The sequence below is a fragment of the Dermacentor variabilis genome, chromosome 3, assembly GCF_050947875.1.
Source record: "Dermacentor variabilis isolate Ectoservices chromosome 3, ASM5094787v1, whole genome shotgun sequence".
Lineage (NCBI taxonomy): Eukaryota > Metazoa > Arthropoda > Arachnida > Ixodida > Ixodidae > Dermacentor > Dermacentor variabilis.
The window spans coordinates 181,724,992-181,752,303 of record NC_134570.1 but is presented as its reverse complement, the minus strand read 5'-3'; the positions used below and the strand labels follow the sequence as shown (position 1 = coordinate 181,752,303).

The window sequence follows — 27,312 nt, the reverse complement described above, 5'->3', positions numbered from 1 at the left end:
GTCAGCATCCAGAAGACAGATAAGCAAGGAGCTCGTCCACTTGGGCGGACAGAGTCAAGTAAAAGCCTAAAAAAGTAATGGTGGGTTCGCTGCCAGAGCATAGTAATGATAGGGTAGCTGCCGTTCAAGCTGTTAGCATACGAAACGCCTGTATGTCGCAATGTTGAGTAGGAAAGCACCGTATTTGAACCTTGCCAATTAAGTCTCAATACAGCTCTTGAATCAGCCCAGAATTGTGATACTGGGTCCAGCCTAGCTGATTCTTCTTGCATCTCTACCATCCCACCTGCTGAAAAGGGCAATGGAGCAACTCAAAGCCGAGATAGCGGATCTAAGGAACGTCACTAAACGTAATTTAGCACGCTCTTCCGCGTCACCTTAGTATGTCGAGGGCGAAACTCCTGTGGACGTCCCAGTTGAGGAATCACACTACGAATGTCCGGCTAAAAATAGAGCCATAGCGGAACCAGAGCTTTAAAGTTCTGCCATGAAAGGAACGTCAGAAATCAAAGACGCCATTAAACCACTTAGCATTACGATTGGGGCAATCGAAACCACGCTTGACGGTCTCGTAGAAAGTTTCAAATCAGTTTGTAGCTGACAGGACGAGCTTGACATGCATGCGTTTGACATGAGTCAGCCACCACAGCCTACTAAGGGGGCGGAGCCAACCTCCGCTTCGACTGAGCAGACAACGGTTGCATTTATCAGCATCTCATATGACCAACTAACTTCTAAGTCTAATCATGTCGGCAAACCGTAAGCAAATTAGAATCCAGAAGAAAAGCTGTACTGAATTCCAAGCCACGAGGAACGTCCTACAGTAGTTTATCCGTTCGCGTCAGAAGGAGCCGCTCGTCATCTTTCTAAAAGAAACGCTCACGGATTCGGTCTCCTTAACGGGCTGCAAAGCGTATACGACACATAGTAAAGGAAAAAGCGGAATCAGCACTCCGGTAACCAATAGCAGCAATTTCATCTGCCATGACATAAGCGATAATTCTAGAAAGGTGTACTCCCTATAAAAAATTATACCGGGATGGTCTAAACAACCGCAGTATCTTCATACTCAATATACAGCATGCCTGGTGATCACAGGCAGACGTTTGCAACGATTGTTGAGAAAGCGGCCAGCAAAGCACTTAACTCCCCCCTAATCGCAACCGGGGACTTCAATGCTCCGCATCGAGTGTAGGGGTACCCTCAGAATACCCGCAAAGGGGCCGACATATGGCAGAGTGCAGCTAATCACAACCTAGCTTTAATTACCAACCCGGCATTACTAGACGGTAATTCCTGCACCAGTGATTCTACACCAGATCTCACCTTCGTCAAGAACGTGAATTCGGCGAACTAGACCAACTTGTCAATGGACCTGGGCAACGACCACAACATCTTAGACAGTAGCATTAACGTCGAGAAGAAACGACTCAGGCATTTTAGCATCACATATTGGGACCTGGTTCGCAATATCACGGGAGAATGTAAGCAGTCCCAGGTCCCGACCCCTACCTTGGACCGATGGACACAGCTCAAAGATGTTAGGGCGGCCACCAAGTCGGTCCAGACCGACCTCGAAGTCGACAGGATGGACAGTCGTCCGGCGCATCTTCTGGAAGCCAAGAAGTCGCTCCTCGACAGGTGGAAGGGATACAGGTTCAATCGCAAACTCCGTAAAAGATTGCAGAACTGAATAGAACCATAGAAGAGCATTGTCAGGAGCTAGCCGAACAGCAGTGGGATGAAGTTTGCAGCTGGGTGCATGGTCAAATGATGACATGATGACATGAACTCCAAGTCTAATCAAAGGCAAGTGATTGAGAAGGTTCTACACGAGGCGAGGCAATCGGAAACCGAAGATGCTACTGCAGATAAGCTGGCAAGCAGATATCTTCCGGTCGAGAACGCCAGTCCAATCGACTACCCTTCATGCAGGGCGCGCCAAATCCAAAGCTCGACGAGTGATTCTGCACTAGTGAAGTCAGAGCAGTACTGTACAGTCTAAATGACAAATTTGCTCCTTGTACAGACGAACTCTCTAACAAAGCTCTAAAGGACCTCGACGATGGCTCCATTGAGCACCTCACTAAAGAGATTAATCAGGTCTGGGAGCGGGGATTAGTGCCGAAAACATGGAAGTCCGCATCGGCTCTCCTCATTTGGATGCCGGGAAGACCCCGGGCCGTACAAATCTCCGGCCCTTCTCTCTCATGTTGTGCATGGGTAAAGTGGCGGAGCACGTCATTCACAACCATATTTTGGAAAACGCTGAGAAGAACAATTTATTCACATACGACAGCTTTGGCTTTCGTATGGCTTTGTCCACACAGGATGCGATTAAGCTCATAAAATGCCAAGTTGCTGACAGCCCAACCTGAGATGTGAGGTCTATCCAGGGTTGAGATCTGGAGAATGCTTTTGACAATGTCTCTCACGTTCGCATTCTGAATGTCTATAGGAGCTCAATCTGGGTGCTGCGTTTCATAGCTACATAAGCCCCTTTCTCAAGGGGAGGCAGACAATACTCAAGATTGGTGATTTCGAGACAGAGCCATTCGAGCTCGGACTTAGCGTTATGCCACCAGGGGCGGTGGCATCTCCACTTTTCTTCAATGTAGCAATGAGGAGTCTCTCCGAAAAGCTCTCTGTCGCAGGTACGGTCAGTCACACGCTTATGCAAATGATATAACCATCTGGTGCACCAAAGGAAGTGAAGGGGAGGTTGAAACAGGCCTCCAGACGGCACGACATGAGGTGGAGTCATATCTGGTAAACACGGTACTGAGATGCTTGCCTAGTAAACCGAGCTACTCCTTTATGAGCCAATCAGAAAGAGCCCGAATCCTAGGAGTTTGGAGCTGCTCACAGACGTCGATATCAGTCTAGTTACATGTGAAGGAAGCCTCATTCCCAGAGTCGACTCTATCCGTGTGCTAGGCATGGTTATTGAATACAATGGGTCCAACAACATCACGGTGGCCAGAATCACCACGCAAACTGAAGATGTGATTAGGCTCATCAGGAGAGTCTCTAACAGAACGGGAAGCTTGAAGGAAGAAAACCTGCTCAGGCTTTTCCACGCCTTCCTTATGAGTCACATCATTTAAGTAGCAGCTTCGCACAACTAGCACACTTCTGAGAAAAAGTTGTTGAACATCCTCATTCGAAAAACATCAAAAGGGTACTCGGCATCCCCATTAACACCGGTGCAGAACGCCTCTATCAACTGGGTGTACACAATTTGTTGAAGGAGATTATCGAGGTGCAGGAATCGGCCTAGCTGGCTTGGCTATCTTGCTCTTTGGCGGGCAGAAGGCTTTTGGCCATCCTGAGCCTAAACCCAATCCTTGTTGAAGAGAGAAGGCATCGAATCACTGAGGAGCAAAGAGAAGGCATTTACGTTGTGCCAATTCCTCGCTATATACACGCGAAGCCAAATGGGGGAAGGCATAAGGCCAGGGCTACTGCGATCTTGAAGAAGATCAAGGACGAACCGCAATCGGTCTGCTTTGTGAATGCGGCTCAATATGGCCGCTCGTCTCATTTTGGCATACTGGCAATAAATGAAAGAAGCCGTGCTGTTTCGGCAGCCTCTGTTGCTGGCACCACTTCTAAAGCGGCGCAGGTTGCTGTTGCTTTGGCTCTTTTGGACGACAACTGAACCCAAATATACAGACATTCTACATCGGCAATCAGGGCGTTTCCCAGGCGCGCATGCTAACACTCCGCGCGGGAGAAGGAGCCTTGTCACAGTCAAATATCGAAAAAGTTCCGGTACACTCCATTCGCCTTCACCTCAATTCGCAAAACGTTTCTACCTCGAGAGAAGAATCTCTCCCCCCCCCCCCATGAACTGCTCACAAAACCTCAAGCTATAACCCATCGGATGCTTCAGACTTCCTGCTATCGTAGTCTGGCCTTCAAGCACTGTTTATTCCCGGACGTTTTTAGCTCACAGTGTCCAAGCTCCGGCGGGACATGCAATTTAGAGCGCATGCAATGGCGGTGTCACTGGTTACGACAGGATAAGGACATCACTGAACAGAAGTGGAACTCGGCCATCAACAGCTCGGAATACCATTGTCAGCTTTGGGCTGTCCAGAGAGCCTGCCATACGGTGGTGAGGTTAGGCCTAACTGTCCCCACGTGGGAGCGGCCCGCGATGCAGCCTAAGGACGGTGCTTCTCAGCATCCTTTTAATAAAGTTCTTCGTATCCGCATCTGTATCCTCGTTCTTTCACGTGCCCATACCACAATGTTTCAACAATCCTGCGTTATACGCACTGAACATGGCCGGAATTGGTTTCCCAGGCATAAAGTTGCCCGCATCGACCCCGCTGGCTTCAAAGCAACCGTTGAATAAATCGTGTTATCGTCGATAACACATAGGAATGACTGTACTACACTGCTCTACCTTCTGTTATTTTATGTGCTGTTACAATACCTACCCCTCATATATTGTCCGCCACGGGGCTATTGGCGTACCTTAAATAAACAATTAATTAATTAATTAATTAATTAATAATGAAAGAGAAATAGGCATAAATATGTCTTTGTTTTGCATTTATTGAACCACATAAAGTAATGAAAAATACTTTGATCCGTTTTTGTTTAGAAACCCTTCATACTAGCAGCAGGCGGACAGATATAGGTGACTAATATACTGCGGATAGAGTTCAAATACGTGATCAAATACAGACGTTAGCACTTATTGTCTACAGATAGCTACTTTTGCGACTGGTTTTGTATTTACTGTCAAAAAATAGGACTTACACAAATATTACTTGTCAGGCATATATAAGTAGCATCTTGAGATATTTGAGTTCTTACCTATGCGGTTGGCAGGAGCTTATCGGACCGCTCATAAAGAAAGGGTTTGCTCCGAGCGACATTTCACACACAAGAAATACACAAACACACACAAGCAAAAACACGCACACACAGAAACACAGAATTAGCATAAGTTTGCGCATGTGTTACAATATTGTGAATTATCCATAGCTTGGTTTGCATGTGTGTGGTATAGATGCACTTTATTTTACTTGTTTCGAATGAAGAAAAGCTGCGGTTTTTTTTTGTTCCCTCACTGGTACTTCATCAACAGTTCCTCTTGAAAAGATTCAAGTCTGTCAAACAACTCCAACAGCTGCTCCCTGGGTGGAAGTATTGTGATCCTGCAAAAAAAAAAAAGATTACCATGTGAGCAATGCAGAACAAAATGGCAAAAAGAAGTCAAGAAATTCCTGAGAATGCATCTCTGTAGTTGTCAGTAAAGGTGTGTTGGGATGTAGCGCCAGCATGAAGTAAAGTATTTCGCACACATCGGCCTTTACTGTGGTTTCTTCCGACTTACAAGTTTGTTATGCATTCGCGGTTTCTCTTCTGTGTCAAGGGCATAGAGGCCGGCCGTGGTAGCTTGTAGTCCCTTTCTGCCTCCTATGTGAGCGGCAGGGGCTCTTGCACTAAGCTTTTCGCCGGCGCCTGATAGGCTGGTAGGGCATATGACTCGATAAATTAATTGTGGCGTTCTTAATAAGAGTGCCCAGCTAGCAATGTATAAACCTTTTCTAAGAACACTTTGTTGCTACGTGAAAATTGTTTTCCTGACAAAATTACTTTCTCTCAATTACAATCGTTTGCACTTCGACTACGAAGCTGTCATCCGCCTGCCGGGACCGGCGCACTCCTCGAGCCGGTAACTTCATCTATTTTGTGTGGCCGGGAAATTTTTAAAAGGAAGATTGCCTAGAACGACTGCTTTATGTGAGTGCAAAGTGTCACTGCAGCATCACGAGGTTGCGGGTTGAAATGCTGGCAAATCGCTGCCACGGTGTGCGCATTTCGATGGGGGCTATATGCGAAAACACTCGTGTACTTTGGTTTAGGTGCTCGTTCAAGAGCCCTTGGTGGTCCAAATAATTCCGGAATCCTTCACTAGGTATGCCTCATAATCAGACTGTGGTTTTGGCACGTAAAAACCTATAATTTCTTTTTCACTGCAACATATTTAACAGTCACATAATGGTGGCGCTTCTAAATTTAGAATGAAAATTTAGAATCAGCAAAGCCATTCGACGTTAAAATTGTACAGTTTTCACAGTGAGATTGTGAAAATTCGGATTCTAAGGTTAAAGTAGCGACATTTTAACGTGTACACCAATAGGCAAAGGAGATCTATTTGATTCCTCTGGGCGTCGTGAAATACCCCAGAAAAGTGAAAAAAAATACATCAGAGAAAGTGCATAATAAAACGCGGACATTTCACTGCACTGTACGAATTGTCGGAGTATAGAGTCTTAACGTGTGCTTCCATGTGTCCTGGGGACACATTGACACATTTAAGTGGCTGTAAGGAAGCCTAAAAATAGTGGCTGTAAAGTGCTTAAAATGTACGTGTATTAAGATAATGGCGATGACTATTGACCTGTACTATGAGCATTGAAGTACATTGCGAAAAATGATGATATGCAAAACATGTCAGATGCGAAGATTCGTCACAGCACTAAGGCCTCACTAGAGTACTTGAGACACAAGGGCCTGGAGACACGTGCTATAGAATACTGCTGTCGCAGCGGCATCCACTGAAGAGAGGAAGGGCGCCGGATTCTAAGATGGACCGATGGCTGCGTAAGGAAACCCTGCATCTGACTTAGAAGCGTCCATGTAAAACGCAGTGGAAGAGTACTTATATTGGAGTTCTAAAAAATAGATTTCAATATGTGCCTCTGGCGCATGTTTCGTGACTTCTACAAAGGACAGTCTATGAGCTGCCACTGACATAGCGGCAACAGTTTCGCTTGAGTCATAGTACAATGTTCAAGAATTGGAAAAACCATTTCCACAATTAGGTTCCTCACACGCAAAGAAAACGTCTTCCTCACTGCAGGTCAGTTATAGAAGGGCGTAGCAGCGGCGACATCGCTTGTGGTTGAATAACAAGGATGTTCCATGCACGCTTGTACTCTCAGAAAATATGTAAAACTGCTACATTACCGCTGCAGATGAAGTGACCACTGATTTGACTCTACGTAGAGTTTCTGTATTGGACATATCCCGATTATTAGTGTTTTATGGCGCAAGGGCTACAATGGCCAAAGAGCGCCATTAACAGTGTTCAGCAGTGCAGTAGACTGTTACAAACATGACTGCGGGTATAAGAGGTTGCAATGCCTGTGACGTGCTGCGGTGGCTCTAAAGGCCTAAGAATAAAAAAAAAACATTAGTCTTGCATTTCTTGATAGAATTTCCGATGATCATGTAGGATTTGGGGTAGCGTAGGGAAGATGAGTTTAAAAGCGGTAAGATATGTGCTTCAAGAAGTTCACATAACAGCGCGTCGAGGGGGTACATCGGCTAAGCCGATAGGAAAAATGCAGGGTACATAGGTAAAGTGGTGCGGTAAAGTTCAGGAAAGTATTTTTTCCGCGTAGCTTTCATGCCAGGATATTGTATAAGATATGCATGACTGTGAGTTGACTTCCACATCTGATGCAGACTGGTGGATCAGTACTGTTCAGCAAGTATGAATGTATTGCACGTGTGTGTCATATCCTCAGTATCGACATGATTACTTCCTCCTGTCTATGAGGGTGTACAGGTGTTTGCGTAATGTAGGGTTGAATGATGTGAAGCTTATTATTCTTTTATGTGTTTCAAGCTTCTTGCCATGTGTGACGCAGTATTCCTTGTACAACATGTTTCGCATCTTCATATGGCACATAACGTACATCTATATGGGGCCCTAGGGCTGCAAAAGCCGCATTGGCGCCAGCCGCTTCATTACAAGGTACAATATTATGGCCAGGTATCCAGCAGATTATAATATTGCCGCGACACCATCTGTGCCCAACCCCGTTGACGATAAAGACGACGACCTCGTCCGTGCAAGCGAGGCGTTAGAGAAGAAGTCTGGACTGAGCGCTAGCCCTAACTCTCACGAATAAATACCGCTCTCCGCTGTTGTCTCCAGTGAGCCGTGACACTGGTGGAGGTGCTGGGTAATGTATCATCACCTAATGATAGGTCACATCATAATCACATAAAGATATGTAGCCAATTCTTGTAGGCAAAAAATTATGGAGTTTTACGTGCCAAAACCACTTTCTGATTATGAAGTACGCCGTAGTGGAGAACTCCGGATATTTCGACCACCTGGGGATTATTAACCTGCACATACATCTAAGTACACGGGTGTTTTCGCATTTGCCTCCATCGAAATGCAGCCGCCACGGCCCGGATTCGATCCCGCGACCTCGTGCTGAGCAGCCTAACATCATAGCAACTGAGCAACTACGGCGCGTTTCTTGTAGGCTAAGGATAAGCTGCTGGATTGATTGATCTGTTTTATTGTTATTTCTTTAACTTCTAGAAGGATAGCATGAGCTTCAGCAGTAAAGATATTTGTGGGTTTGCTTAATCTTAAATGGGCTAATAAATCTGGACCGATTGCAGTTCACGATGGTCTTTCAGCAGTTTTTGAAGCGTCAGTGCAAAATTGTGGACACTTGTACTTACTCTGTAGTGATAAGAAGTGTTGTCTTACAGCTTCTTGGGGTGTATGCTTTTTGTTTGTTCTGCGAACGAGAAGTCACAATGTAGAGTGACTGATTCCCGTGGTGCTACTAACTCGTTAGTGTTATGCGGGTGAACGTCCGAAGCAATATGTTGTTTTCCTTGACATAGCGACAGTGCTTTCAGTAGAAATGGCTTGGACTTGTCCTGCAAGCACCGGTCGCGAGACGGATACCCAGGTGGTGGACGGTGTCTAGGATTTGTAATGCACTTGGTGCTGCACAATTATAAGTTATTGCTGCTTAATTAAGGCGGGCGCGGCAAAGACTGTCATATAAGTTCAGAAGACGCTTTCGATCACTACCCCACGTAGTGCATACAGAAGCTTGAGAAGGTTCATTGTTTTCAGACATTTTATTTTCAAATTTTGAATATGGGGGGGAATAAACGTGAGCTTTGAGTCTAAAGTGATTCCGAGGGATTTATGTTGGCTGCTCACAGAGAGTTGGTCACCTTGATCTAATACCAGGCAGTGGTGCTATCGCTCGCTTGTTTGAGAAGAGTACGCAGGTGCTTTTTGGGGTGTTTGTTTTGAAGCCGTTCTCATCCTCTCATTTAGACAATTTGTTTATCCCAAGCTTCACTTCTCGTTCGCAGATAGCAATATTGCATGATTTGAAACTTAATTGTCATCAACATAAACGGAATAAAGCATTGCGCGTGGAACGACTGTATGCAGGCTGTTCATTTTTACAATAAACAGTGTGCAACTTAGTACGCCCCCGTGCGGAACACTGGTTTGTTGGGTAAATGATTTAGATAAAGCATTACCTACTTTTACGCGAAAAGTGCGGTTAGACAGCTTTCGTTTTGTTTAACATGTTCCCACGGACGCCCATCGCGGAAGGATGGCGGAGGATCCCGAATCGCCATGTCGTGTCATACGCTTTCTCTAGGTTTAGAAATACCGAAAGTAAGAACTGCTTATGAATGAATGCATCGCTAATGTTTGGCCCAATGCAGACAAGGTGGTCTATTGTCGATCTTCCCTCTCGGAAACCACATCGAAGGGAGTGTAGTTTGTTGTTACATTCTATGAAGCTGATTAAGCGCCGGTTTAGCATTTTCTTTTCCAGAAACTTTGCACAGACAGCTTGTTAGCGCTATTGGCCTGTAGTTGCTGGCTAAGGCCGGCTCTTTCCCTTGTTTAAGTACGGGGATAATTATAGCTTCTTGTATTTGTGTCTGCATTATGGTAAATGTGTGTTTAATAAGAGAGGAGGATTAGCTCACCGGCCCTTTACAGGCGCCGTGACGCGAATGTTGTCTTTCTTGGAGCGGTCGAGCAAGGCGCGCCGCTCCTTAGGAGCTGGTGGCGCCGTCTTGCTGGTTGATGTGTCCATTGCCAGACACCAGACACGCGCTCTTGCGAGCACTGGGTTTGACTTGAAGGCCTCGTCTCAGTAGACGAGACCCTTGAGGCCCCCGGCCCGAAGGTCGATGGTCCCTTCTGGGGTGGCGGAACAGCGCTAGCTGTAGTCGCCAGGGAAACTGATGGGCAGATGGCGTAACCACCTAGTCACTTCCTGTGGGTCGGACAGCCGCCGGAAACCGTTCTGCCGCTGCCCCCTGACGCGTCACATCGGCAAATTTGTCCTTTGGGAGGAAGGATACCCGCCTACGCGCCTCCTTGGAGCTTATGTTCTCTTTTACTTTAATTGTAACAATTTCCTTTTCTTTTTTCCAAGATGAGCACAACTGCGAGTATGCAGCGTGCTCCCCATCACAGTTTACACAGTAGAGAGAGTTTTTACAAGACTCTGAGGTGTGTTAATGAGCACTGCATTTCGCACAGGTTTGGCGGCCTCGGCGGCCCTGTGAACTGTGATCGAAACGCTGACATTTGAAACATCGCAGGGAATTTGAAACATGGCTGAACGCGAAGCTTGGTATCCCGGCCTCGAGAACACTTGTGCCAAAAGTAAGTATCAGGTGTTTGGTCTGTATTTCCTTGTTGTCACGTCTCATATTAATTCGCTTACCATTGATGACGTTCTGCTCACTGAAGCCCTCCAGGAGTTGCGCTTCAGTCAGCTCCAATAGATCATCATCGGAGAGTACGCCACGCATGGTATTCATAGCACGATGCGGAGCTACTGTTAATTGGGTGTCCCCAAATGATACTAGACTGGGTGGCTTTTAATATTGTTTCTGGTTATGGAGCTCCAAGAGGAGATCACCGCTTGACATCCTGGATGCTTTATGACCTGTTCCAAAAACTTGGGTGAGAGACTTAGACACGAGGAATGGTGAGATTGCTCGTGCGGGTTTGTCTGGTTGTTCAGAATGGATTACATGGAAACGAGGGAAAGAGTCTTTTTGATGGGCAAAAAACTCGAAGGCATCATCTTTGCGCCCCCTCTTCAGGGAGGGAGCGATAAGGTAGTGGGGGGAAAGAACTAGCGATAAAAGAGTGTAGTTTCGGCAGTAACGCCACCCACCCACCCTGGAGTCCTACAAGGGGACGCTCTAGGGCCTGTGAAACATGGCCTTCGAACTCCAGCTGAACATTACCACTACAACCAAATATGAAGTAACCTAAGTTGGCTAGTCACACAAGGTTAACCGTTGCTGCCTGGTAAAGTTGGAAGTAAAGGGAAGCCAGGAGAACACAGGAAAGATGGAAAGTGAGAGAAAGGCGAAGGTTGGAGGTAGAGGGAGACATGATAAGGCAACTACCGATTTCCCCTGGGTGAGTAAGTCCGGCGGTGACGTCTATAGGAAGCAGAGGCCAAACAAGTGTTTCCTCCGCAGGGCGGGCCTTAAAGGACAGAACACCCGGCATCGCCTTAACCCCCATGACACGGATTTCCCCAGACACGGCTAAGCCGCGCACAGCTACAGGCGGGAGGGTCGGACCCTCATGTGCTCGGGTGCGTGGTGTCGCAACACACCAAACGCCCGCTGACGCAGACGCCCATGCGGGGCCGCTCTTCCCGAAACAATCGGTACTCACGTGGCTCAACGTCACGAACGGGTGATAATTGAGTTCTATATAAGGATGCCAAAAGTTTCGGAGATGGAAACCGCCGGTGTACAAAGGAAGGTAAAGTGAGCAAAAAAGAGCACTGAATGCGCACAAGATGTGCGTCCTCCATTGCTTGGGGGAGACTTGGGAGCCTGATTATATCGAATAACTCTTTCTAAATCACATTGCTGGCGCTCCCGCAATTGAGAGTAGTCGTAAGCATGAAATGGCAACCGACAAAGGAGATTGGTTGGAGATGATACTAGAGAAAGTCTTAAAATAGCTTTAGTGCATGTTCGCAATGGCACACCCAACCACACTGTACTGCACCAGGCCATACGGTGCACTGGTCCATATGAATGCTGCCCAGCTAGAATAAGAAAACCGGCTGCAGGCGGAACAACAGCCAGCGAAGGACACCAGGGAGACGGTGAGCACTGCCCAGCTAGACGAAGAAAATCGCCTGAAGGTGGCGCCATACGGCGTGACGCCATCTTTCGAGGCGACGCAAAACCCGCGCCGAGGAACTCAGGCACAGCTGGCGTTCAAAAGACCCCAGGGAACTCTGTTTCAGCACCAAAAGATGGCTATTGGAAATAAGAAATAAAATTTCAGCGTACTTGAAATTACAGCCTGAGTGATATTGCGAACAAACACTAGGGTGACCTCGGAAACAATATTTTCAGTAATTGGTTGGGGTAGTAACTGGCATATTTTATGGGGGCCTGTAGAAAGGGTTGAGGGCCAGAGACCGCATTCGTTTGAGTTTTGACTGGTTACCCAGATGATCTTTGTTTTGTTTTCGCAACTTGCCCTGGTGTTCTCGTTTGAGTGCCCGGGCAGCGACTCTGGCTTTTGGCTCAAATCAACTTGAATGTCGCCGCCAACGGAAGCTAAAAGCATTTCATGCTTAAAAAAGGTAACACACATACACCCTCTCACACATACAAACAGTAATACCAGCCTTGCTGCCAAGGACAGGTAATCGCCGTAACTCATAATAAAGGCTAATGCTATGAAAGCGAGTCAAGTTACTCGAGTAAATGAAGATAGTTCGGTACTAACGTGCTCGACCGTAACGACCATTGAAATGCATGCATTGTCATTCTTACGCAACTGTTTGCCACCTGTTTGAACGCGCTTTCATGTTTCCAACAATACACATGGGTAATTCACAAGCTTTTTACTTTGGCCATGTTACCATATGTGTAATATACGCGCTGCACATACCTAAGCAAACTCTGAAAATACTTTCATGCATTCGCATTAACGGCGCCGGAAAAATCGGGTTCGACTAACATATCAGCTTGGCATGGAAGAAAAAAAAGCATATGATGCAAGCTTGTAGCAAGCATTCGGATCGGCGCCCAAACTTCTTCCTTTATTGCAGCAAACGGGCAGACAATAATCGGCAGGCATATGGCCATCGCGAGGCACGTTTGTCAGTGCATGGCGCATAACAAGCAGTTTACAGCATCATTGTGCTGATTGTGCAGCGAGATCTGAAAAACATATTTTTTGTCAGATGTTATTTCATTTAGGACGCAGGGGGTAAACTTCAGGATGGCTGATGTATTGCTTATGTATTGTTTCAAGAACGCGATAAACTGCAGGACATAACTTACCACACGTACCTTTGCGGACGCGCGCAAGCTCGCATTCCACGCGCCTGCGCTTGCCGCGTGTCGCGAGGAATGGAGGTTTGCATCCACAAAGACGCATGACAGCGCGCACTAACTGTGCTCACTCAATGACGCATTGGCAGACAGAACTTCGTAGTTTGTTATCGACAGTGTTTCAAAATGCTTCGATACCACTGAGCATAATTGTAATAATTTTATAGCTGTTAGATCAGCACATAGAGGAAAGAAGCACTTTCTCGCTTGATAAAAACCTGCCTGACAGAGAGGTGAATGTAGCGCGCAGTAGCTGCGTATCCAGGCGCGCCGCTGAGAGACAGGCCAAGCGCACGATAACAGAGAGGAGCTGTTCACCGAGATTGCTCTGCGTTTCGACCCGTACGAACCATGTCGTACTGTCTGCGCATGCGGGGGCGCGCGGACGTGAGCTTGCGCGCGTGCATACGTGCGCTCTGGGCTTTAGGAGCCTGTGCCGTCGGCGAGCGTCGGCGCAACCGAGGGAACGAGCACAGCGAAAGATTAAAGCGAACGCGGAGCGCAGCGAGGTAGGAAATACTCGAGGAGGAAAGCGAAGGAGAGTATCGCAAAAGTGCGAGAAGAAAAACATAGTGCGCCCACGATAGCTGCGAGATGGCGCGAGAGTAGCGTTAGCAATGTTTGTCGGCGACGTCTGCTCTGAATCGTGCCCGCGGGTCACCCACGTGCTGGCTCTCGCAACTTTCAGAATAGCGAGAGTGTCGCGCCACCTTCACACCGTTCACAACGTGCCGCACGAGACAGGCTGCCCGCGCAAGCCACTATATCGCCAAATGAAAACGCGTGTAGAGCTGCGCTTATATTTCGCACTAGGGAGTATCGTAATCGTCGGTGAATTTTTCGTAGGCATCGCCGTAGCAACAAGAAGTGTGCCATCTTGTAACGATCAGCTAAAGGCAGTATACAAGGTTCCTGGCAGCTTTGTCAGCATATAGATGGCGTTTTATAATTTTACTGAACGAGCTCTATGCAACCGAACTCTGCCTACACACACAGAATACACACTAACTTCTGATTTTAAAGCCGCTAACTCAATTCTTCTTTCTGTAAGGGCTTTGCACATCAGCACAGTAGAGAGGTTATACTGGACGTATAGAGGCGACCTGCAGAGGATCAGCTTGTAAAGTTGGATTCACACGACGACGCACCAAGCTGATTCAATCCACAGACGAGCGTCACGTAGCTCAGCTGCAACAAATCGGGCAGCTAACAGCTCGTCTGCAGCATTGTTCTGATTCTGCAGGAACGTACGGCGTTATGTTTGTCGACGAAGTTCTGTCCATCGTGTGAATCCAGTTAAATATGGACACTGCAAAGGAACTGGCCTGTCTTTAGGATTTGTCGTGAGTGAGATGTAATGGTGAAAATCTTTTTGTTTAGAACGATGAGAGTGCTCTGAAGACGTTTCGGGAGAGTATACCACGGTGCCTTGAGGGGAAAATCGATGTACTCGGCTGTATAGGTACTCTTGGCAGCATTGGAATGACTCTCGAAGATCTTGAAATGTTATTCTATAGTTGTACAACAGATCATATTTCTCTTAAGCATCTGTTTCGGAGGACGGGTGCGCTTCTCCTGCCCACCTGATGTGAAATCTTCCCGGCAACCGTCCAAACGCTGAGCCTGGCATCACAGAGACTCCTTTTTTTTTCAGTAGCTCCTCAACGTAAAAATCATCAGCACCCTTGTTATGTCGCTGTAAAGAAACAGAAAGAGAACGGCAAATTAGGCTGAAAACTGGCCTGCGAACCAGTCCATAGGCAAGACAAAAGTGGGTTTAATGTCAGACAGTGAATCAGCTTGAAAAGATGCTACTATTCGAAAATTTTCCTTATACTAGCAGATAGTGGGGAAATATTATTATACGATGAAAGGGAGTAGTAAGAACGAGTGAATGCTGCTGCAGGCTGACATATTGTGCACTAAATGCCCTGCTAGAGGCAGAAATGTGCACGATAGCTTCAACAAATCCTAATGATATCCATACCAGATTTCTGTGCGCTCGTTGTGTGTGTTTTGTGCCGAGAAACTCTGCATACAAAACACCAGTGTCTCTGCCTGGCACAATTTGGACCAACAGTACATTCAAATAAAAATAAATAAATAAATAAAATAAGACGAAATGAACGCTTAAAAGGACTCCTTATAAAATAACTAGCTATGCATTTGACCAAAGAGATTAGCAATGGCGAGCTACTAGATTTTCGTGTTACGGATACGGCTGAACATACTGCACGGATGCGGATTCGGTTGAATTTTCCCTCGAACAATTTGCAAATTACAAACATTTCTAACTCTTGTTAATTGTTATGTTTGAAGCAGAGGAGGGCGAAATGCAGCGTGAAGAACAATTCAAAAGCCGCTGCAGATATATTTAGAGAACCGGCATATCGTTCTCTCAACAGCAACTCTGGAAATCGCATAGAATTTCCCACAGTCACAGTTTGCGAATCATCCTTGCAAAATATAGCACAGTGTATATAACAACCTTCCTATGCCAAGTTTAGTAGCTCTATGGCTGGGAATGGTAGTTCCGTGATGAGGAGGACATAGATGCACTGATTTGACTCCCTTGTGGGCGTGTTCGTTCTTCGCATCGGCGAATAAATCCGCCGATGCTCCTATAACAGTAATTTATGACAGTGTTTGATTCGTCACGGGGATTTGTAATTTTGTAATCAAATCGTCCAGACACCTAAGGTGTGAAGCATATCTAGAGAATAATTCACACAAAGTGTTTTCTTAAAGGGAATATAAGACTTTAACATGGCAAATTAGTTTTGCAGAAGCCCGCAAAGAGTAAAGTTCATGAAAGGTAAACATTCGAAATGGTAAGATTCAAGGATTCGTTATTTGCGACTTATTTATAAATAGTGTTCCACAATGTAGAAATTAGGCACGATAAAAAAGAAAGCATATAAGGCGACATTCTGCAGCGTTTTCTTAGTGTCAGGCGTTACAGAACTAGAATATCAAATGTTTACAGGAATGGAATATATCCGTTGCTGTTCGTGTTTAGGGACATATTTCATGTGCAAATAATTTCATGTGCAGCACTTTCGTTCTCCAACCAACCTCCATCACTTCGCAGGTACACCACACAAGTCGGCTTTTCGCATCAAACAAACCTTGGTGTTAAAAAAAATGTCAGCGATATCACCGTGCATCAATGTAATGGGCAACCAGTACCGAATGTTATACTCCCTCATCGGACTGCAACCAGTTACCTCGAGTTCACATTGAGGGAAAATGTTGGCAAAGGCGTCGATCACAAGAGTACCGATATAAACAATTATGCTTCTGCGCTACTGATTTGGTTGATTCAAGACTTGAGCAGATGAAGATCTCTGTGAGTCAGCCTTGTACTAGAACGGGACTAACTTCGATGATGAAGGTTATGAATACAGACAGGCGATCTAGGTGTACGGTCCGTCTTGCATACACAATTATAGCTGCATTTATACTTCTGTGCGGCAGTGTCTGATTTTAGTCAGCCAAAATATTTTACGGAACACGATATCTGCGGAAAATCTGAATATATGCACAGTTTCATAACGCAACCTAGTATTCGCATTTACAGCCTCTACTTGTGTATATGAACAACATAAAGATGTTCTGTTTTACTGACAACTTTTACACACTGCTCAGAATTTGAACGTTTATGAGATCTTGCGTTCCTTAAGCTTTTACGGTTGGCTGCACTTTCCTTGCTGCAACAGCAATGTGGTACAAATTCCAGACGGGTTGCGTTGTTGTAACAAGCTGAGAGTTCAATATTTGAGCATGCTTTCAACAGTTGCATATTCTAACTTATGTTATAGCTTCCTAAAAAATATATATGTACTTATTTATTTGTTCTCCGCTTGGGTAGCTACAAACTTTGACAACTTCAGTGTGTCACATAAACTTCAGAGGCATCGACACTGCGAAAGCAGCGACGCTAGATGCGTCGCGAGCACATAGGCCAGTCGAAGCTAGTTCTTGTAGCATTGGCTGGATTTTCGCACTAGATGTTGATGTCTTCTAATTTCTGTAGTACTATGTGACACGAAATCACCATATTAATCGCTGAACCAAAGTAGTAGATGCGTTTTCTTTTGTTGCAGTCCCATATTCAGCAAGAATAATGACGCATCAAATATAAAATACCGTATACATTCATGTAGTAGCCTCACTGCCTATACCCCTACGTTGGTCATGCCTCATGGCTATACTACGTAAGCGCCGGAGATGTCTTTTGTGGCGTCAGCACTGGTGACATTGACCACGATGGTGGCATGCTCGTGGATCGGCGACTCCGAGAAAAGAAAGTTATCGTTACGAGGCACAAGATAATTGAAAGTGTAAATAGACGGGTAATAGCGATGAAACTGACAAAAACACAGACCAGATTTCGGATGCCAACAATTGAAACAAAAATGAGGCTTGGAGAACGGCAAATACATCAAGAAAGAAATCGGGAAGGAAAATCCGTACGACAACACTGTGGGCATTGCCTGGCAAGCAGAGGCCACAGCCGGCTTGATGAGGACCGAAAAATGCCGGAGCAAATATTCGCAACCAATAGATCTATAGAACCGAACAAATATAGTCAACTGCACGATATTCAGATAGGGTTCTAATGAATATATATATATATATATATATATATATATATGCAGGTTAGGTGACTATTTGTTACAGGCCTGTTTTGCATGGGATGTATACATATATTACGTGCACCTAAAACTCAGTACAAAAGTGCTTCCATGCAGCCTCCATTGAACTGCAGGCGCTGCTGATGGCAATATATGTATACATCTGTGATGTGTGGTGCGCGACATGGTGCGGGGCTCGGGACGGTCGAGAGCAGACGACGCGGAGTGCACGCGCGCCGAGCTGGAAGGAGGAAGAACGACGACGCCGGAGAGCGCCCGGCACGTGAACGCGCGGCGCAGGAAAAACAACAAAAGAAAAAGCTACCAATGAGAAAAAACCACGGGGCGTCGGGCAGCCAATCAGTAAATGCCAAATCGGCCAGACCACGACAAAAAGCGTGGTGCGCTGGCAGAACGGGGGCGACACGCAAGAGGACACGCAGGGAGACGCCGGGGAGACGCCAGGAGAGTCCCAGGAAACGACGGCAGGAGGAGGTCAACCACCGGAGCGGGCGTTGAAGACGGGCCGTCGGGTTCCGGACCCGAGCCCACCAGGACTTCACCCGACCGGGGCCTCCTGCCAACCTGTTCCTGTGCGTCGCCCGTCTACCTGAGCGTGCCGTCGGCTCCTCAAGGCCGGTGAGCTTCTGCGCCAGTGGGCAGGACGGGAACAGTCGGGCTTCGGGCCCGAGTTTTACGCCAGCTGCCCGGTCAGAACGCCACCCCCGTCTGCCGTGCCGCCTGCTGCCCGAGGCCGGCGTTCGAGCTTCCGTGCCCGTGGGCGAGAGGGGAGCAGTCGGGCTACGGGCCCGAGCTCTCTGCCCGGCCAGAACGCCGCCGCCGTCCACTCCTGCTACCCAGCCGCCAGCGTTACCTCGCCTCGCCAGAGCTGGCGCGCTCCCGGCGCCGGTTGGTCAACCTACGCCGCGACCTTTGGTGAGACCGGCGCCACTCCTTCTGCCAGCTTGTCGCCGCGTTGCCGCGTCGAGACTGCGACGCGTCCCCGCCCTCATGGCAAGCCCGAACTCGCACCCTCGTTAACCTCGTGCAAGCCCTATAAGAGCGTTCCTTACCGCAATGTTTTTTTTGAGTGTGTATTTCAAGCATGTTTTCTGTTTCTTTTTATTTGCTTTATGCTTCTTTTGTGTGTGATTAAAAGTCTTTGTGTGTGCGACCAAACCAACGGCTTCGTCCTCAATTGGGTTCTCGGAGGCTCCGCCTAAGAGAACCGCTAAAACATTGCGTACCCGAACCTTTGCCCCCATAAGTGGGTCATCACAAATTGGCGTCCGCGACAGGACAAAGCCGTTCGTTTGGATATTTTTTTATTCTAGAGGTTAGGAACTATGGCTAACACAAGAGACTTGTTAGCGTTAGCCGAACGCATGGGCCTAGAAGGTGCGGAGTTGAGGGCGTGGTTGGACGACCAGGAAGCGCGTGCGCGAGAAGAGCGCGCAGCCGAACGCAAGGCTAGGAGGGAGGAACTTGCACTGGAGGAGAGAAATTTACAATTACGGCTTAAAGTCACAGAGGCGGAAGCCGCATATCTGGGCAAGAAACAGCCAGAAATTAGTCTGTTTGACTTAGCCACCGTGGCCCAACGATTGGGTTTGCATGGGGCTGACTTGCACAGGTGGGTGCAAGAGAGATGGTTGTTAATACGCGAGAAAGCTCAGAGGGAGGGCAACAGGCGAGTGGCCGAACAGGCAGCTGAGAGGGAACGCCTGGAGGAAGAGCTTCGCAGGGTGCGCGTTCGCATCGAGGCACTCGCGGATGCTTGCCCCGAAGGGATAAGATCCGCGGTTGAGGATGCAGCACAGCAGTGCAGCAGCGACCCTAGGGTTCCCTCCGACATGGCCTCAGGCCTTGGCGAGAGAAAACGGTCTCAAGGAGATACAACTTGTAATGATGCCATTTTAGGCAAAGATATTGATGTTTGCTCACGAAGCAAGAAGCATATCGCTTCCGTATCTCAACCGGTGCTGCGCGAGACCAGCGCAGGTGATGACTGGCTCGCACATGGTTCCGACTTGCAGTACATGGGCCTGGTTGATGAAGTTAGAACAGAGCAACCCCGACAGGCTAAAGATAGCACGTTGGAAGGTTCGCATCGTGATCAGGATGAACCTGAATATATCAGAGCTCCTGTGGAACCGTGTTTGGTTTCCCCAAAAAGTATTCAGGGGTCGTTACTGCGTCCCTCGACACAAACTGTTTGTGACACTATGGGCACTAGGAAGGGCTCAGGCCTGTGTACCAAATCAACACGTGGCTTTGAGGATTCAGAACATCCTTTGTGTTCTCATGCACTCATGTGTGGTTCGACCGTGGGCACTGATGCTGCAACCAAACATTACAGCGCTGACTACTTTAGAACGCAGACAGTGACTTGGTCGACACCATGCAGAGGCATTATTGCCTGGAGCAATATTATCGCGGACTGGCCTGGGTTCTCTGACCGAGAAGGTAAATGTCTAGTTAGGTTGATACGGGAAAGGGTCACCTGAAGGAGCCGATACTTCGCTCATGGCTCTTCACGGACTTTTGACCTCGGACTTGGTAACCTGAAACTTGATGGTTTATAGTGTGTGATAGCCTTTGATGCTACAGTTTCTATTCTTTAGAGTTGTGGTGGTGTTTTTGAATCGTTAATGTCTTTGATCTGTATGCTCAGTGAACTGTACTGTGAGTTCTTGTGAACGGACCATGACTGTGACTGTAGTGTTCCGAGCATGTGTGAACTATGTCGCGCACTGAGCGGCAGTTTTTCTTCTGAAAAACTTGTTAAAAAAAGGGGCTTATGTGATGTGTGGTGCGCGACATGGTGCGGGGCTCGGGACGGTCGAGAGCAGACGACGCGGAGTGCACGCGCGCCGAGCTGGAAGGAGGAAGAACGACGACGCCGGAGAGCGCCCGGCACGTGAACGCGCGGCGCAGGAAAAACAACAAAAGAAAAAGCTACCAATGAGAAAAAACCACGGGGCGTCGGGCAGCCAATCAGTAAATGCCAAATCGGCCAGACCACGACAAAAAGCGTGGTGCGCTGGCAGAACGGGGGCGACACGCAAGAGGACACGCAGGGAGACGCCGGGGAGACGCCAGGAGAGTCCCAGGAAACGACGGCAGGAGGAGGTCAACCACCGGAGCGGGCGTTGAAGACGGGCCGTCGGGTTCCGGACCCGAGCCCACCAGGACTTCACCCGACCGGGGCCTCCTGCCAACCTGTTCCTGTGCGTCGCCCGTCTACCTGAGCGTGCCGTCGGCTCCTCAAGGCCGGTGAGCTTCTGCGCCAGTGGGCAGGACGGGAACAGTCGGGCTTCGGGCCCGAGTTTTACGCCAGCTGCCCGGCCAGAACGCCACCCCCGTCTGCCGTGCCGCCTGCTGCCCGAGGCCGGCGTTCGAGCTTCCGTGCCCGTGGGCGAGAGGGGAGCAGTCGGGCTACGGGCCCGAGCTCTCTGCCCGGCCAGAACGCCGCCGCCGTCCACTCCTGCTACCCAGCCGCCAGCGTTACCTCGCCTCGCCAGAGCTGGCGCGCTCCCGGCGCCGGTTGGTCATCCTACGCCGCGACCTTTGGTGAGACCGGCGCCACTCCTTCTGCCAGCTTGTCGCCGCGTTGCCGCGTCGAGACTGCGACGCGTCCCCGCCCTCATGGCAAGCCCGAACTCGCACCCTCGTTAACCTCGTGCAAGCCCTATAAGAGCGTTCCTTACCGCAATGTTTTTTTTGAGTGTGTATTTCAAGCATGTTTTCTGTTTCTTTTTATTTGCTTTATGCTTCTTTTGTGTGTGATTAAAAGTCTTTGTGTGTGCGTCCAAACCAACGGCTTCGTCCTCAATTGGGTTCTCGGAGGCTCCGCCTAAGAGAACCGCTAAAACATTGAGTACCCGAACCTTTGCCCCCATAAGTGGGTCATCACAACATCCCATGCAAAACAGGCCTGTAACAAATAGTCACCTAACCTGCATATATATATATATATATATATATATATATATATATATATATATATATATATATATATATATGCAGGTTAGGTGACTATTTGTTACAGGCCTGTTTTGCATGGGGTGTATACATATATTGCCCTCAGCAGCGCCTGCAGTTCAATGGAGGCTGAATGGAAGCACTTTTGTACTGAGTTTTAGGTGCACGTAACTGCAGTTCTAGCTGGACAAGTGAAATGAAGTGTCCACCAGTGCGCTTTTCGCTCACAGCTTGTGCATGGGTTCGTGTAGGGGTTTACCTTTGCAGTGGACCAAAACACATGTCCATCATCACGAATATAAATGGATCGGTTGTTTGAATATAACCCTAATAATTCAAAAGCTTTAGGTGGCTCTTACACCCGACTGACTTGAAAAACCAAACGCGTTATCTCTCTTAATGGTACATCACTATCATCATGATCATACCCCCCTATGTAAGCAAAAAATGCAATCGCTCATCCTTTTCGTAATGCACAGGCTACAAGCACTCATTAATGTGAAGCGTACAGTACATTCATTGGAATCACGTGTACACACGTACAGGAACGCGGCGTCTAGTCGAGTTGTATAAAAAAGAACACGTGACTTTCTCAATGGTTGATACCCCCGTCACCAAACAAAAAAAATGCAATGGCTCATACCCCCGCAAGGCTGAGCCTTCAAGAGCTCAGTAAAGTGAAATGAACATCTCATATATTCACTGAAATCACGCATACAACATACAGAGTATCATATCTTTCAATACCCTGCTGAGAGGATGAAGCTAAAGTCGAAATGTCGTTAACGTGTGTCCGACCGCACTGAGCGAGCGCGCGAATCCTCAGCTAAGCGTCGGAAACGGGCCCATGAAGCAGAACTGCAAAAGCATCAGCGCGAGGATGCGGGAGGGCGCATTACCAAGTGTACAGCAGCCTTTCGGATTCGCGCGCTACAGAATTGCTACATGCTGCCGAATTTCCTTGTGCGTCGTCTTTTTCATAATAAACTGCATTGCAGAATTGGACAAAAGCCGCAATTTGTAAGAACTGTGTGCAAATGCCTTACAGAAAAGCGGTGTCTGAGTGTTGGCTTTCATGAGATGGACACCTGCGGCACCGTGACCTGTATATAATGTCAGACAACAACTTGCGTCGGAGTTTTCGTACAACCAGGATGTCGTTGAGTACGTGCAGCTAGACACTTGCAGCGGTAAGGAGCCACCAGTAGTAACAGCAAGTACCATAGCCTGCGTAGCAGCCTGAAAGTGGCCATACCAGGGGTGATATTCTATGGGATTTTCTGTAAATGTCCACATAATGGACGTGTATATTTCGGGTGCTGCTGAAGCGCTGATTGGCCGCGCTGGGGTACCAGCGAGAAAGCAACGGACTCCCACACATAGATTCCTTCTCGCTCGCTCAGCGCGAGCTATGAGTGGCCGCCGAAACGGACAGTCCACCACAAGGAATCCCACCCTCTCCCATGGATACCGTAAAGTTCCACCACATTCTCAAATTCCGCAATGACAGCATTTGTAGCCAATCAGAGAGGCCGTAGCAGGTCACTGAGCCAATCATAACTGACAAGATGGGAATTTCGAGAATATGGTGAATTTGGCAATGTCCGGAATAGCACCTCTAGATATCACAATGCACAGCTGGATGCGGGTGTTAGTAAAGGCAGTGGACAATGGCGGAACATCTGTCAGTGAGTATAAAGTACAGTGAATATAAACACGGTTGCTCCAAGACGTCGCGCATCGAGGGGGCGGGGAGAGGGAGAATGGACGTCAGAAAGGTTGCAAACTCGATTCGGGACCTCTAGGCGACGACGAGCGGCTCGAACATGTCGTGGCAGCGTCAGCACTGTGTCGGTGTGCCGCATATAGTGGCTCCAAATGGCTGGGATAAAGGCGGCGAACATGGGCAACAGATGGAGTACGTTGCGGGAACGACCCGCGCTTGTTACAGTAGCGATCAACGTGGCTGACACGGCCGCAGTTGAGACAGATAGGCCGATCGTATTCAGTTGTCCAATCATGAGGGTTCCGAGACCGTGGAGCGAACCTTTGATAGCGAGGGAACGATGTCGAGATCTGAGAAGTGAACCTAGGACTGACCACGGCGCAAGCAGCGTGAACCCCGAGATTCGCTGGTTCGCTGCTCACGATGGCTTGGACAAGTGAAACCACTTGTGTGTTCGAGCCGCCGGTGTCAGAGTTGGAAAAGAGGTTAGCTGGAGCCATCGCCCAGTATACACGGCGGACAATCCTCGTCTAATCGCCCGAAGGGGGTGAAAGTTGAGGTTGCGGCCGCACTTCACACGAACGCGTTCCGCCAGTTTTTGGCAGCCGGGCGAATGGTCGTTAAGCACGGCGGCTCTTTGCCTAATCGAAGGGCTGGCACTTGATGAGGAAATCGACAGTAGCACACTTTCTGCAAATGAGCAGTAATGCGGCGTTCGCTATGCTCTTCAGGACATGGCCAACCTTGTCAGACACTGGCATGTTCCTGTCAACTTTACCACACAGCGCCAGCACATTCCGTTTTACGACAGGTATCGCTCCGTGGACGTTTGGCTCGAGTTAACAGCTGTTTCTCTGCAGCGATTTTCGACTGGAGGCCTTACCGAAGAGGTCACAGAGCTTTTCCTGCGTTGTATCCGGGCTCACAAGTTCATTCTCATGTTTGGCATGCCTGAACTTCGTCATTCCATTAGGACAAAACACCACATTGGCCAGCACGACTGTCAAGTCGAAGTGATTGTCATCGCTAACCCGTTCTAATTGCGTCAGCAACTCCTCAGCGTTGATGCCATCGGTCGTGTTAAACGTTCCAGGATTTCGGGGGTGGGCTAACACAATTGTGGTGCGCGGCGCAGCAGCAGATTCTGGTTGGTCTGCATGGTAGTCGCGCCGCAGCGCTGACCGCCTTGCAGCTCCGTCATCTGGCAAGGTAACAGCGCACCTCCTCAAATGTGTGACGGCGCCTCACATAGATTAAAAGCGAACCATGGTGCATAAACATAGTATTTACAGAGGTGACCGAGATGGCTGAACGCGCGCAACGTGCCGGGGATCGTCTTCTTCGTTAGCCCAAGGAGGTGGCTCGTAACAATAGTAAGCTCGGATATGTTTGAAGTGTACGAAATAACTCGGGTGCGCCTGTTACCGTGAACTATTTGCAAAGCCCAGGAATTTATTTCCGCCAGTGGCATAGCGGACCTGTAAGGCCTCCGAAGTGCCTTACAACTCCTTTATACTTCTTTGGTGCGTGAGTTGCTTCAGTCCGCATATGATCACAAATATTTTTATGACCTCTTCGTACACATGCATGTATCGCTTATTTGCAGAATTACCAAACATCCAGAAAATTGTTTCAGCAAAGTCTAAATTAATGGACGGTGTTCTGATAATCGTGCGTTCGGCCGACATAAATTCTCTATGTGGGAGGCGACAGAATTATGGCGAAAATTAACTCACGCGTACCAATGCGCGCAGAGGCTGTGAAAAGACTAGCTGTCACGCTGAGCAACGCCTCCGGAAGTAAATATAATATTTATGGCGTCACTGCGTGATATGCAATTTTTGTAACTTGTGAGAAAGTCGTACAAGAGGTGGACCGAATTTACTGTGAAAGCCGGCTCTCTTGGGTACAATAAAATGAACATAAACAATAGCTCTTCAGGCGACCAACAGCCGGCACGACGTTAGCGCACAAACGTCTCTGATACATTTAAAGATTAAGACGAAAAGTATCCAATATGGCTCCGATTTGCTAAAAGATGCATCAGTTTAGCAATGATGGTGACTAATGGGGTTTTATTGGGCAAGGGTCCGGGATGGCTGTAGAGCAGCAGAAAATATGGAACGCAGAGAAAAGAAATGTCCAGAAATTATCCGAGGATTATAGACAAATTGAAGCGTTAGCTTCCCCAAAAAGCCTGCCGAGGTATGCTGCTGGAGAAAAACCCCTACGGTAGGTAGCCCTGTGGCTATGGCGTTCAGGCTTTTTGCTTGACGTCGCATAGTCGATAGATGCCGCGGTGGTCGCATATCGACGAGACAAAAATGCATAAATCGTCCTCTATATAGTTTTATGTGTACCTTAAAGGAGTCAAACTGGTGAAAATTAATTGGCAGTCGCCCACTACGGCGTGCCTCATACTGAGAGCGTGTTTTTCACATTTGAAGGAGCATGCATTTATTAATTTTGACAGGCATCTCCTCCGGGTTTTTTCGTTATTGCTATGAGACATATGGGTACCACTTTGTTGCACTGCCACGAGGGTCGGCCAGCGTTATAAACCACCTTAAATAGACAATAATGCAAAACAATACATAGCTTATAAAGGATTGTTTTAAAAGTCTGTTGTCGTTCATTTCACGATAATAAGTTCATTATTAGAAGAATTGTAAAACTCGAAGGAATTCTTTTTTTTTTTTAGTTTCGCCCCGGAAACCTCAAAGCGGTGCTCCAGTTTGACATCATGCACTTTAATGTATGTTTTCGTATTTTGGGCCGCGTTGGCTCTTCAATAGATCCCGAAACTTGCCATATTCAGTCTTTGGCTTCTACAGAAGAGAATGCAGTCCATCATTACCGGTGAATAATTACTGTGCCTTAGTAGACACTGTCCAAATCTATGAGATGGTGCGGGAACATTAAGGGAGCGCCTTGACACATCTTTTGCGTTTTTCGTTTTTTTTCGGTCTCACCGAGCGTCTTCGCGTGGTAAGAGTAGTGCTTGTGTTATTTCAAAGAGTGAAGTACAGACACAGACGAAACTATTATTCTCTTCAGCGTGCTTTTAAAGCCCTAAACAGGACGTATACCTCGCAGCTGTATCATGATCATATATAGTTGCAGCGGTATCCTGATCAGTCCACTGGGTCTCCACCGTTGATCAGATTGACTCCGGGATTGGTACAGCTTACATGGCCGGACAACCGCGCAAACAAAAGTTAGGGGATGTCCCGAAGAACAACAGCTTCAAAGTTATCTCTACAGATCACTCACCTGAGCTTCCTCTATGGCTTTCGCAGGTATGTGGATACGAACGTAGGCGGACGTGGCCCCCTGTATTGGACTGCAATGCATGCCTTCAATGGCGTTTAACCTTTCCTCTGCAAGCCGCGCTCTTTCCGCCAGGGATTCGATTATGCTTGTTCTCTCCTGGAAGAAAAGCGTTGCAATCCGTTTTGCTTGGACTTTCTCTTGGCAATTGCGAGAGGTGGCTGAAAACCTTTTCTCGCCGACCAGCGGGTAATCAGGGTTCAATATTACGCAGTCACATAACACGAGAGAACATTCGTAATCTAACACAGCAAAGTCCTATTGGCGAAGCGTACCACCGGTTGGTTTTCTCGGATGCTGCGGCAAGAAATCGACTGCAGATCTTATCCCGCAAGAGCAACGACACATATTTGTGAACTAATGTACATCGTATAGATTTCTTATGAATTTTTTGAACGTATAACCACAAATGCAACCTAA

The 27,312-nt window shown here is 47.7% G+C and overlaps 1 protein-coding gene across 1 annotated transcript; it reads right to left on the bottom strand.

The window, feature by feature from the left end:
- Positions 1-5,023: 5,023 nt before the first annotated feature.
- LOC142574348 (alanine aminotransferase 2-like) lies at positions 5,024-26,986 on the bottom strand. Its single transcript, XM_075683452.1, has 3 exons — positions 26,836-26,986; positions 14,799-14,911; positions 5,024-5,174 (listed from the first exon to the last, which is right to left on the bottom strand). Exons 1-3 carry the CDS (start codon positions 26,914-26,916, stop codon positions 5,084-5,086), a joined length of 285 nt encoding a protein of 94 aa, XP_075539567.1. The 5' UTR covers positions 26,917-26,986; the 3' UTR covers positions 5,024-5,083.
- Between the last annotated feature and the right edge of the window lie 326 nt (positions 26,987-27,312).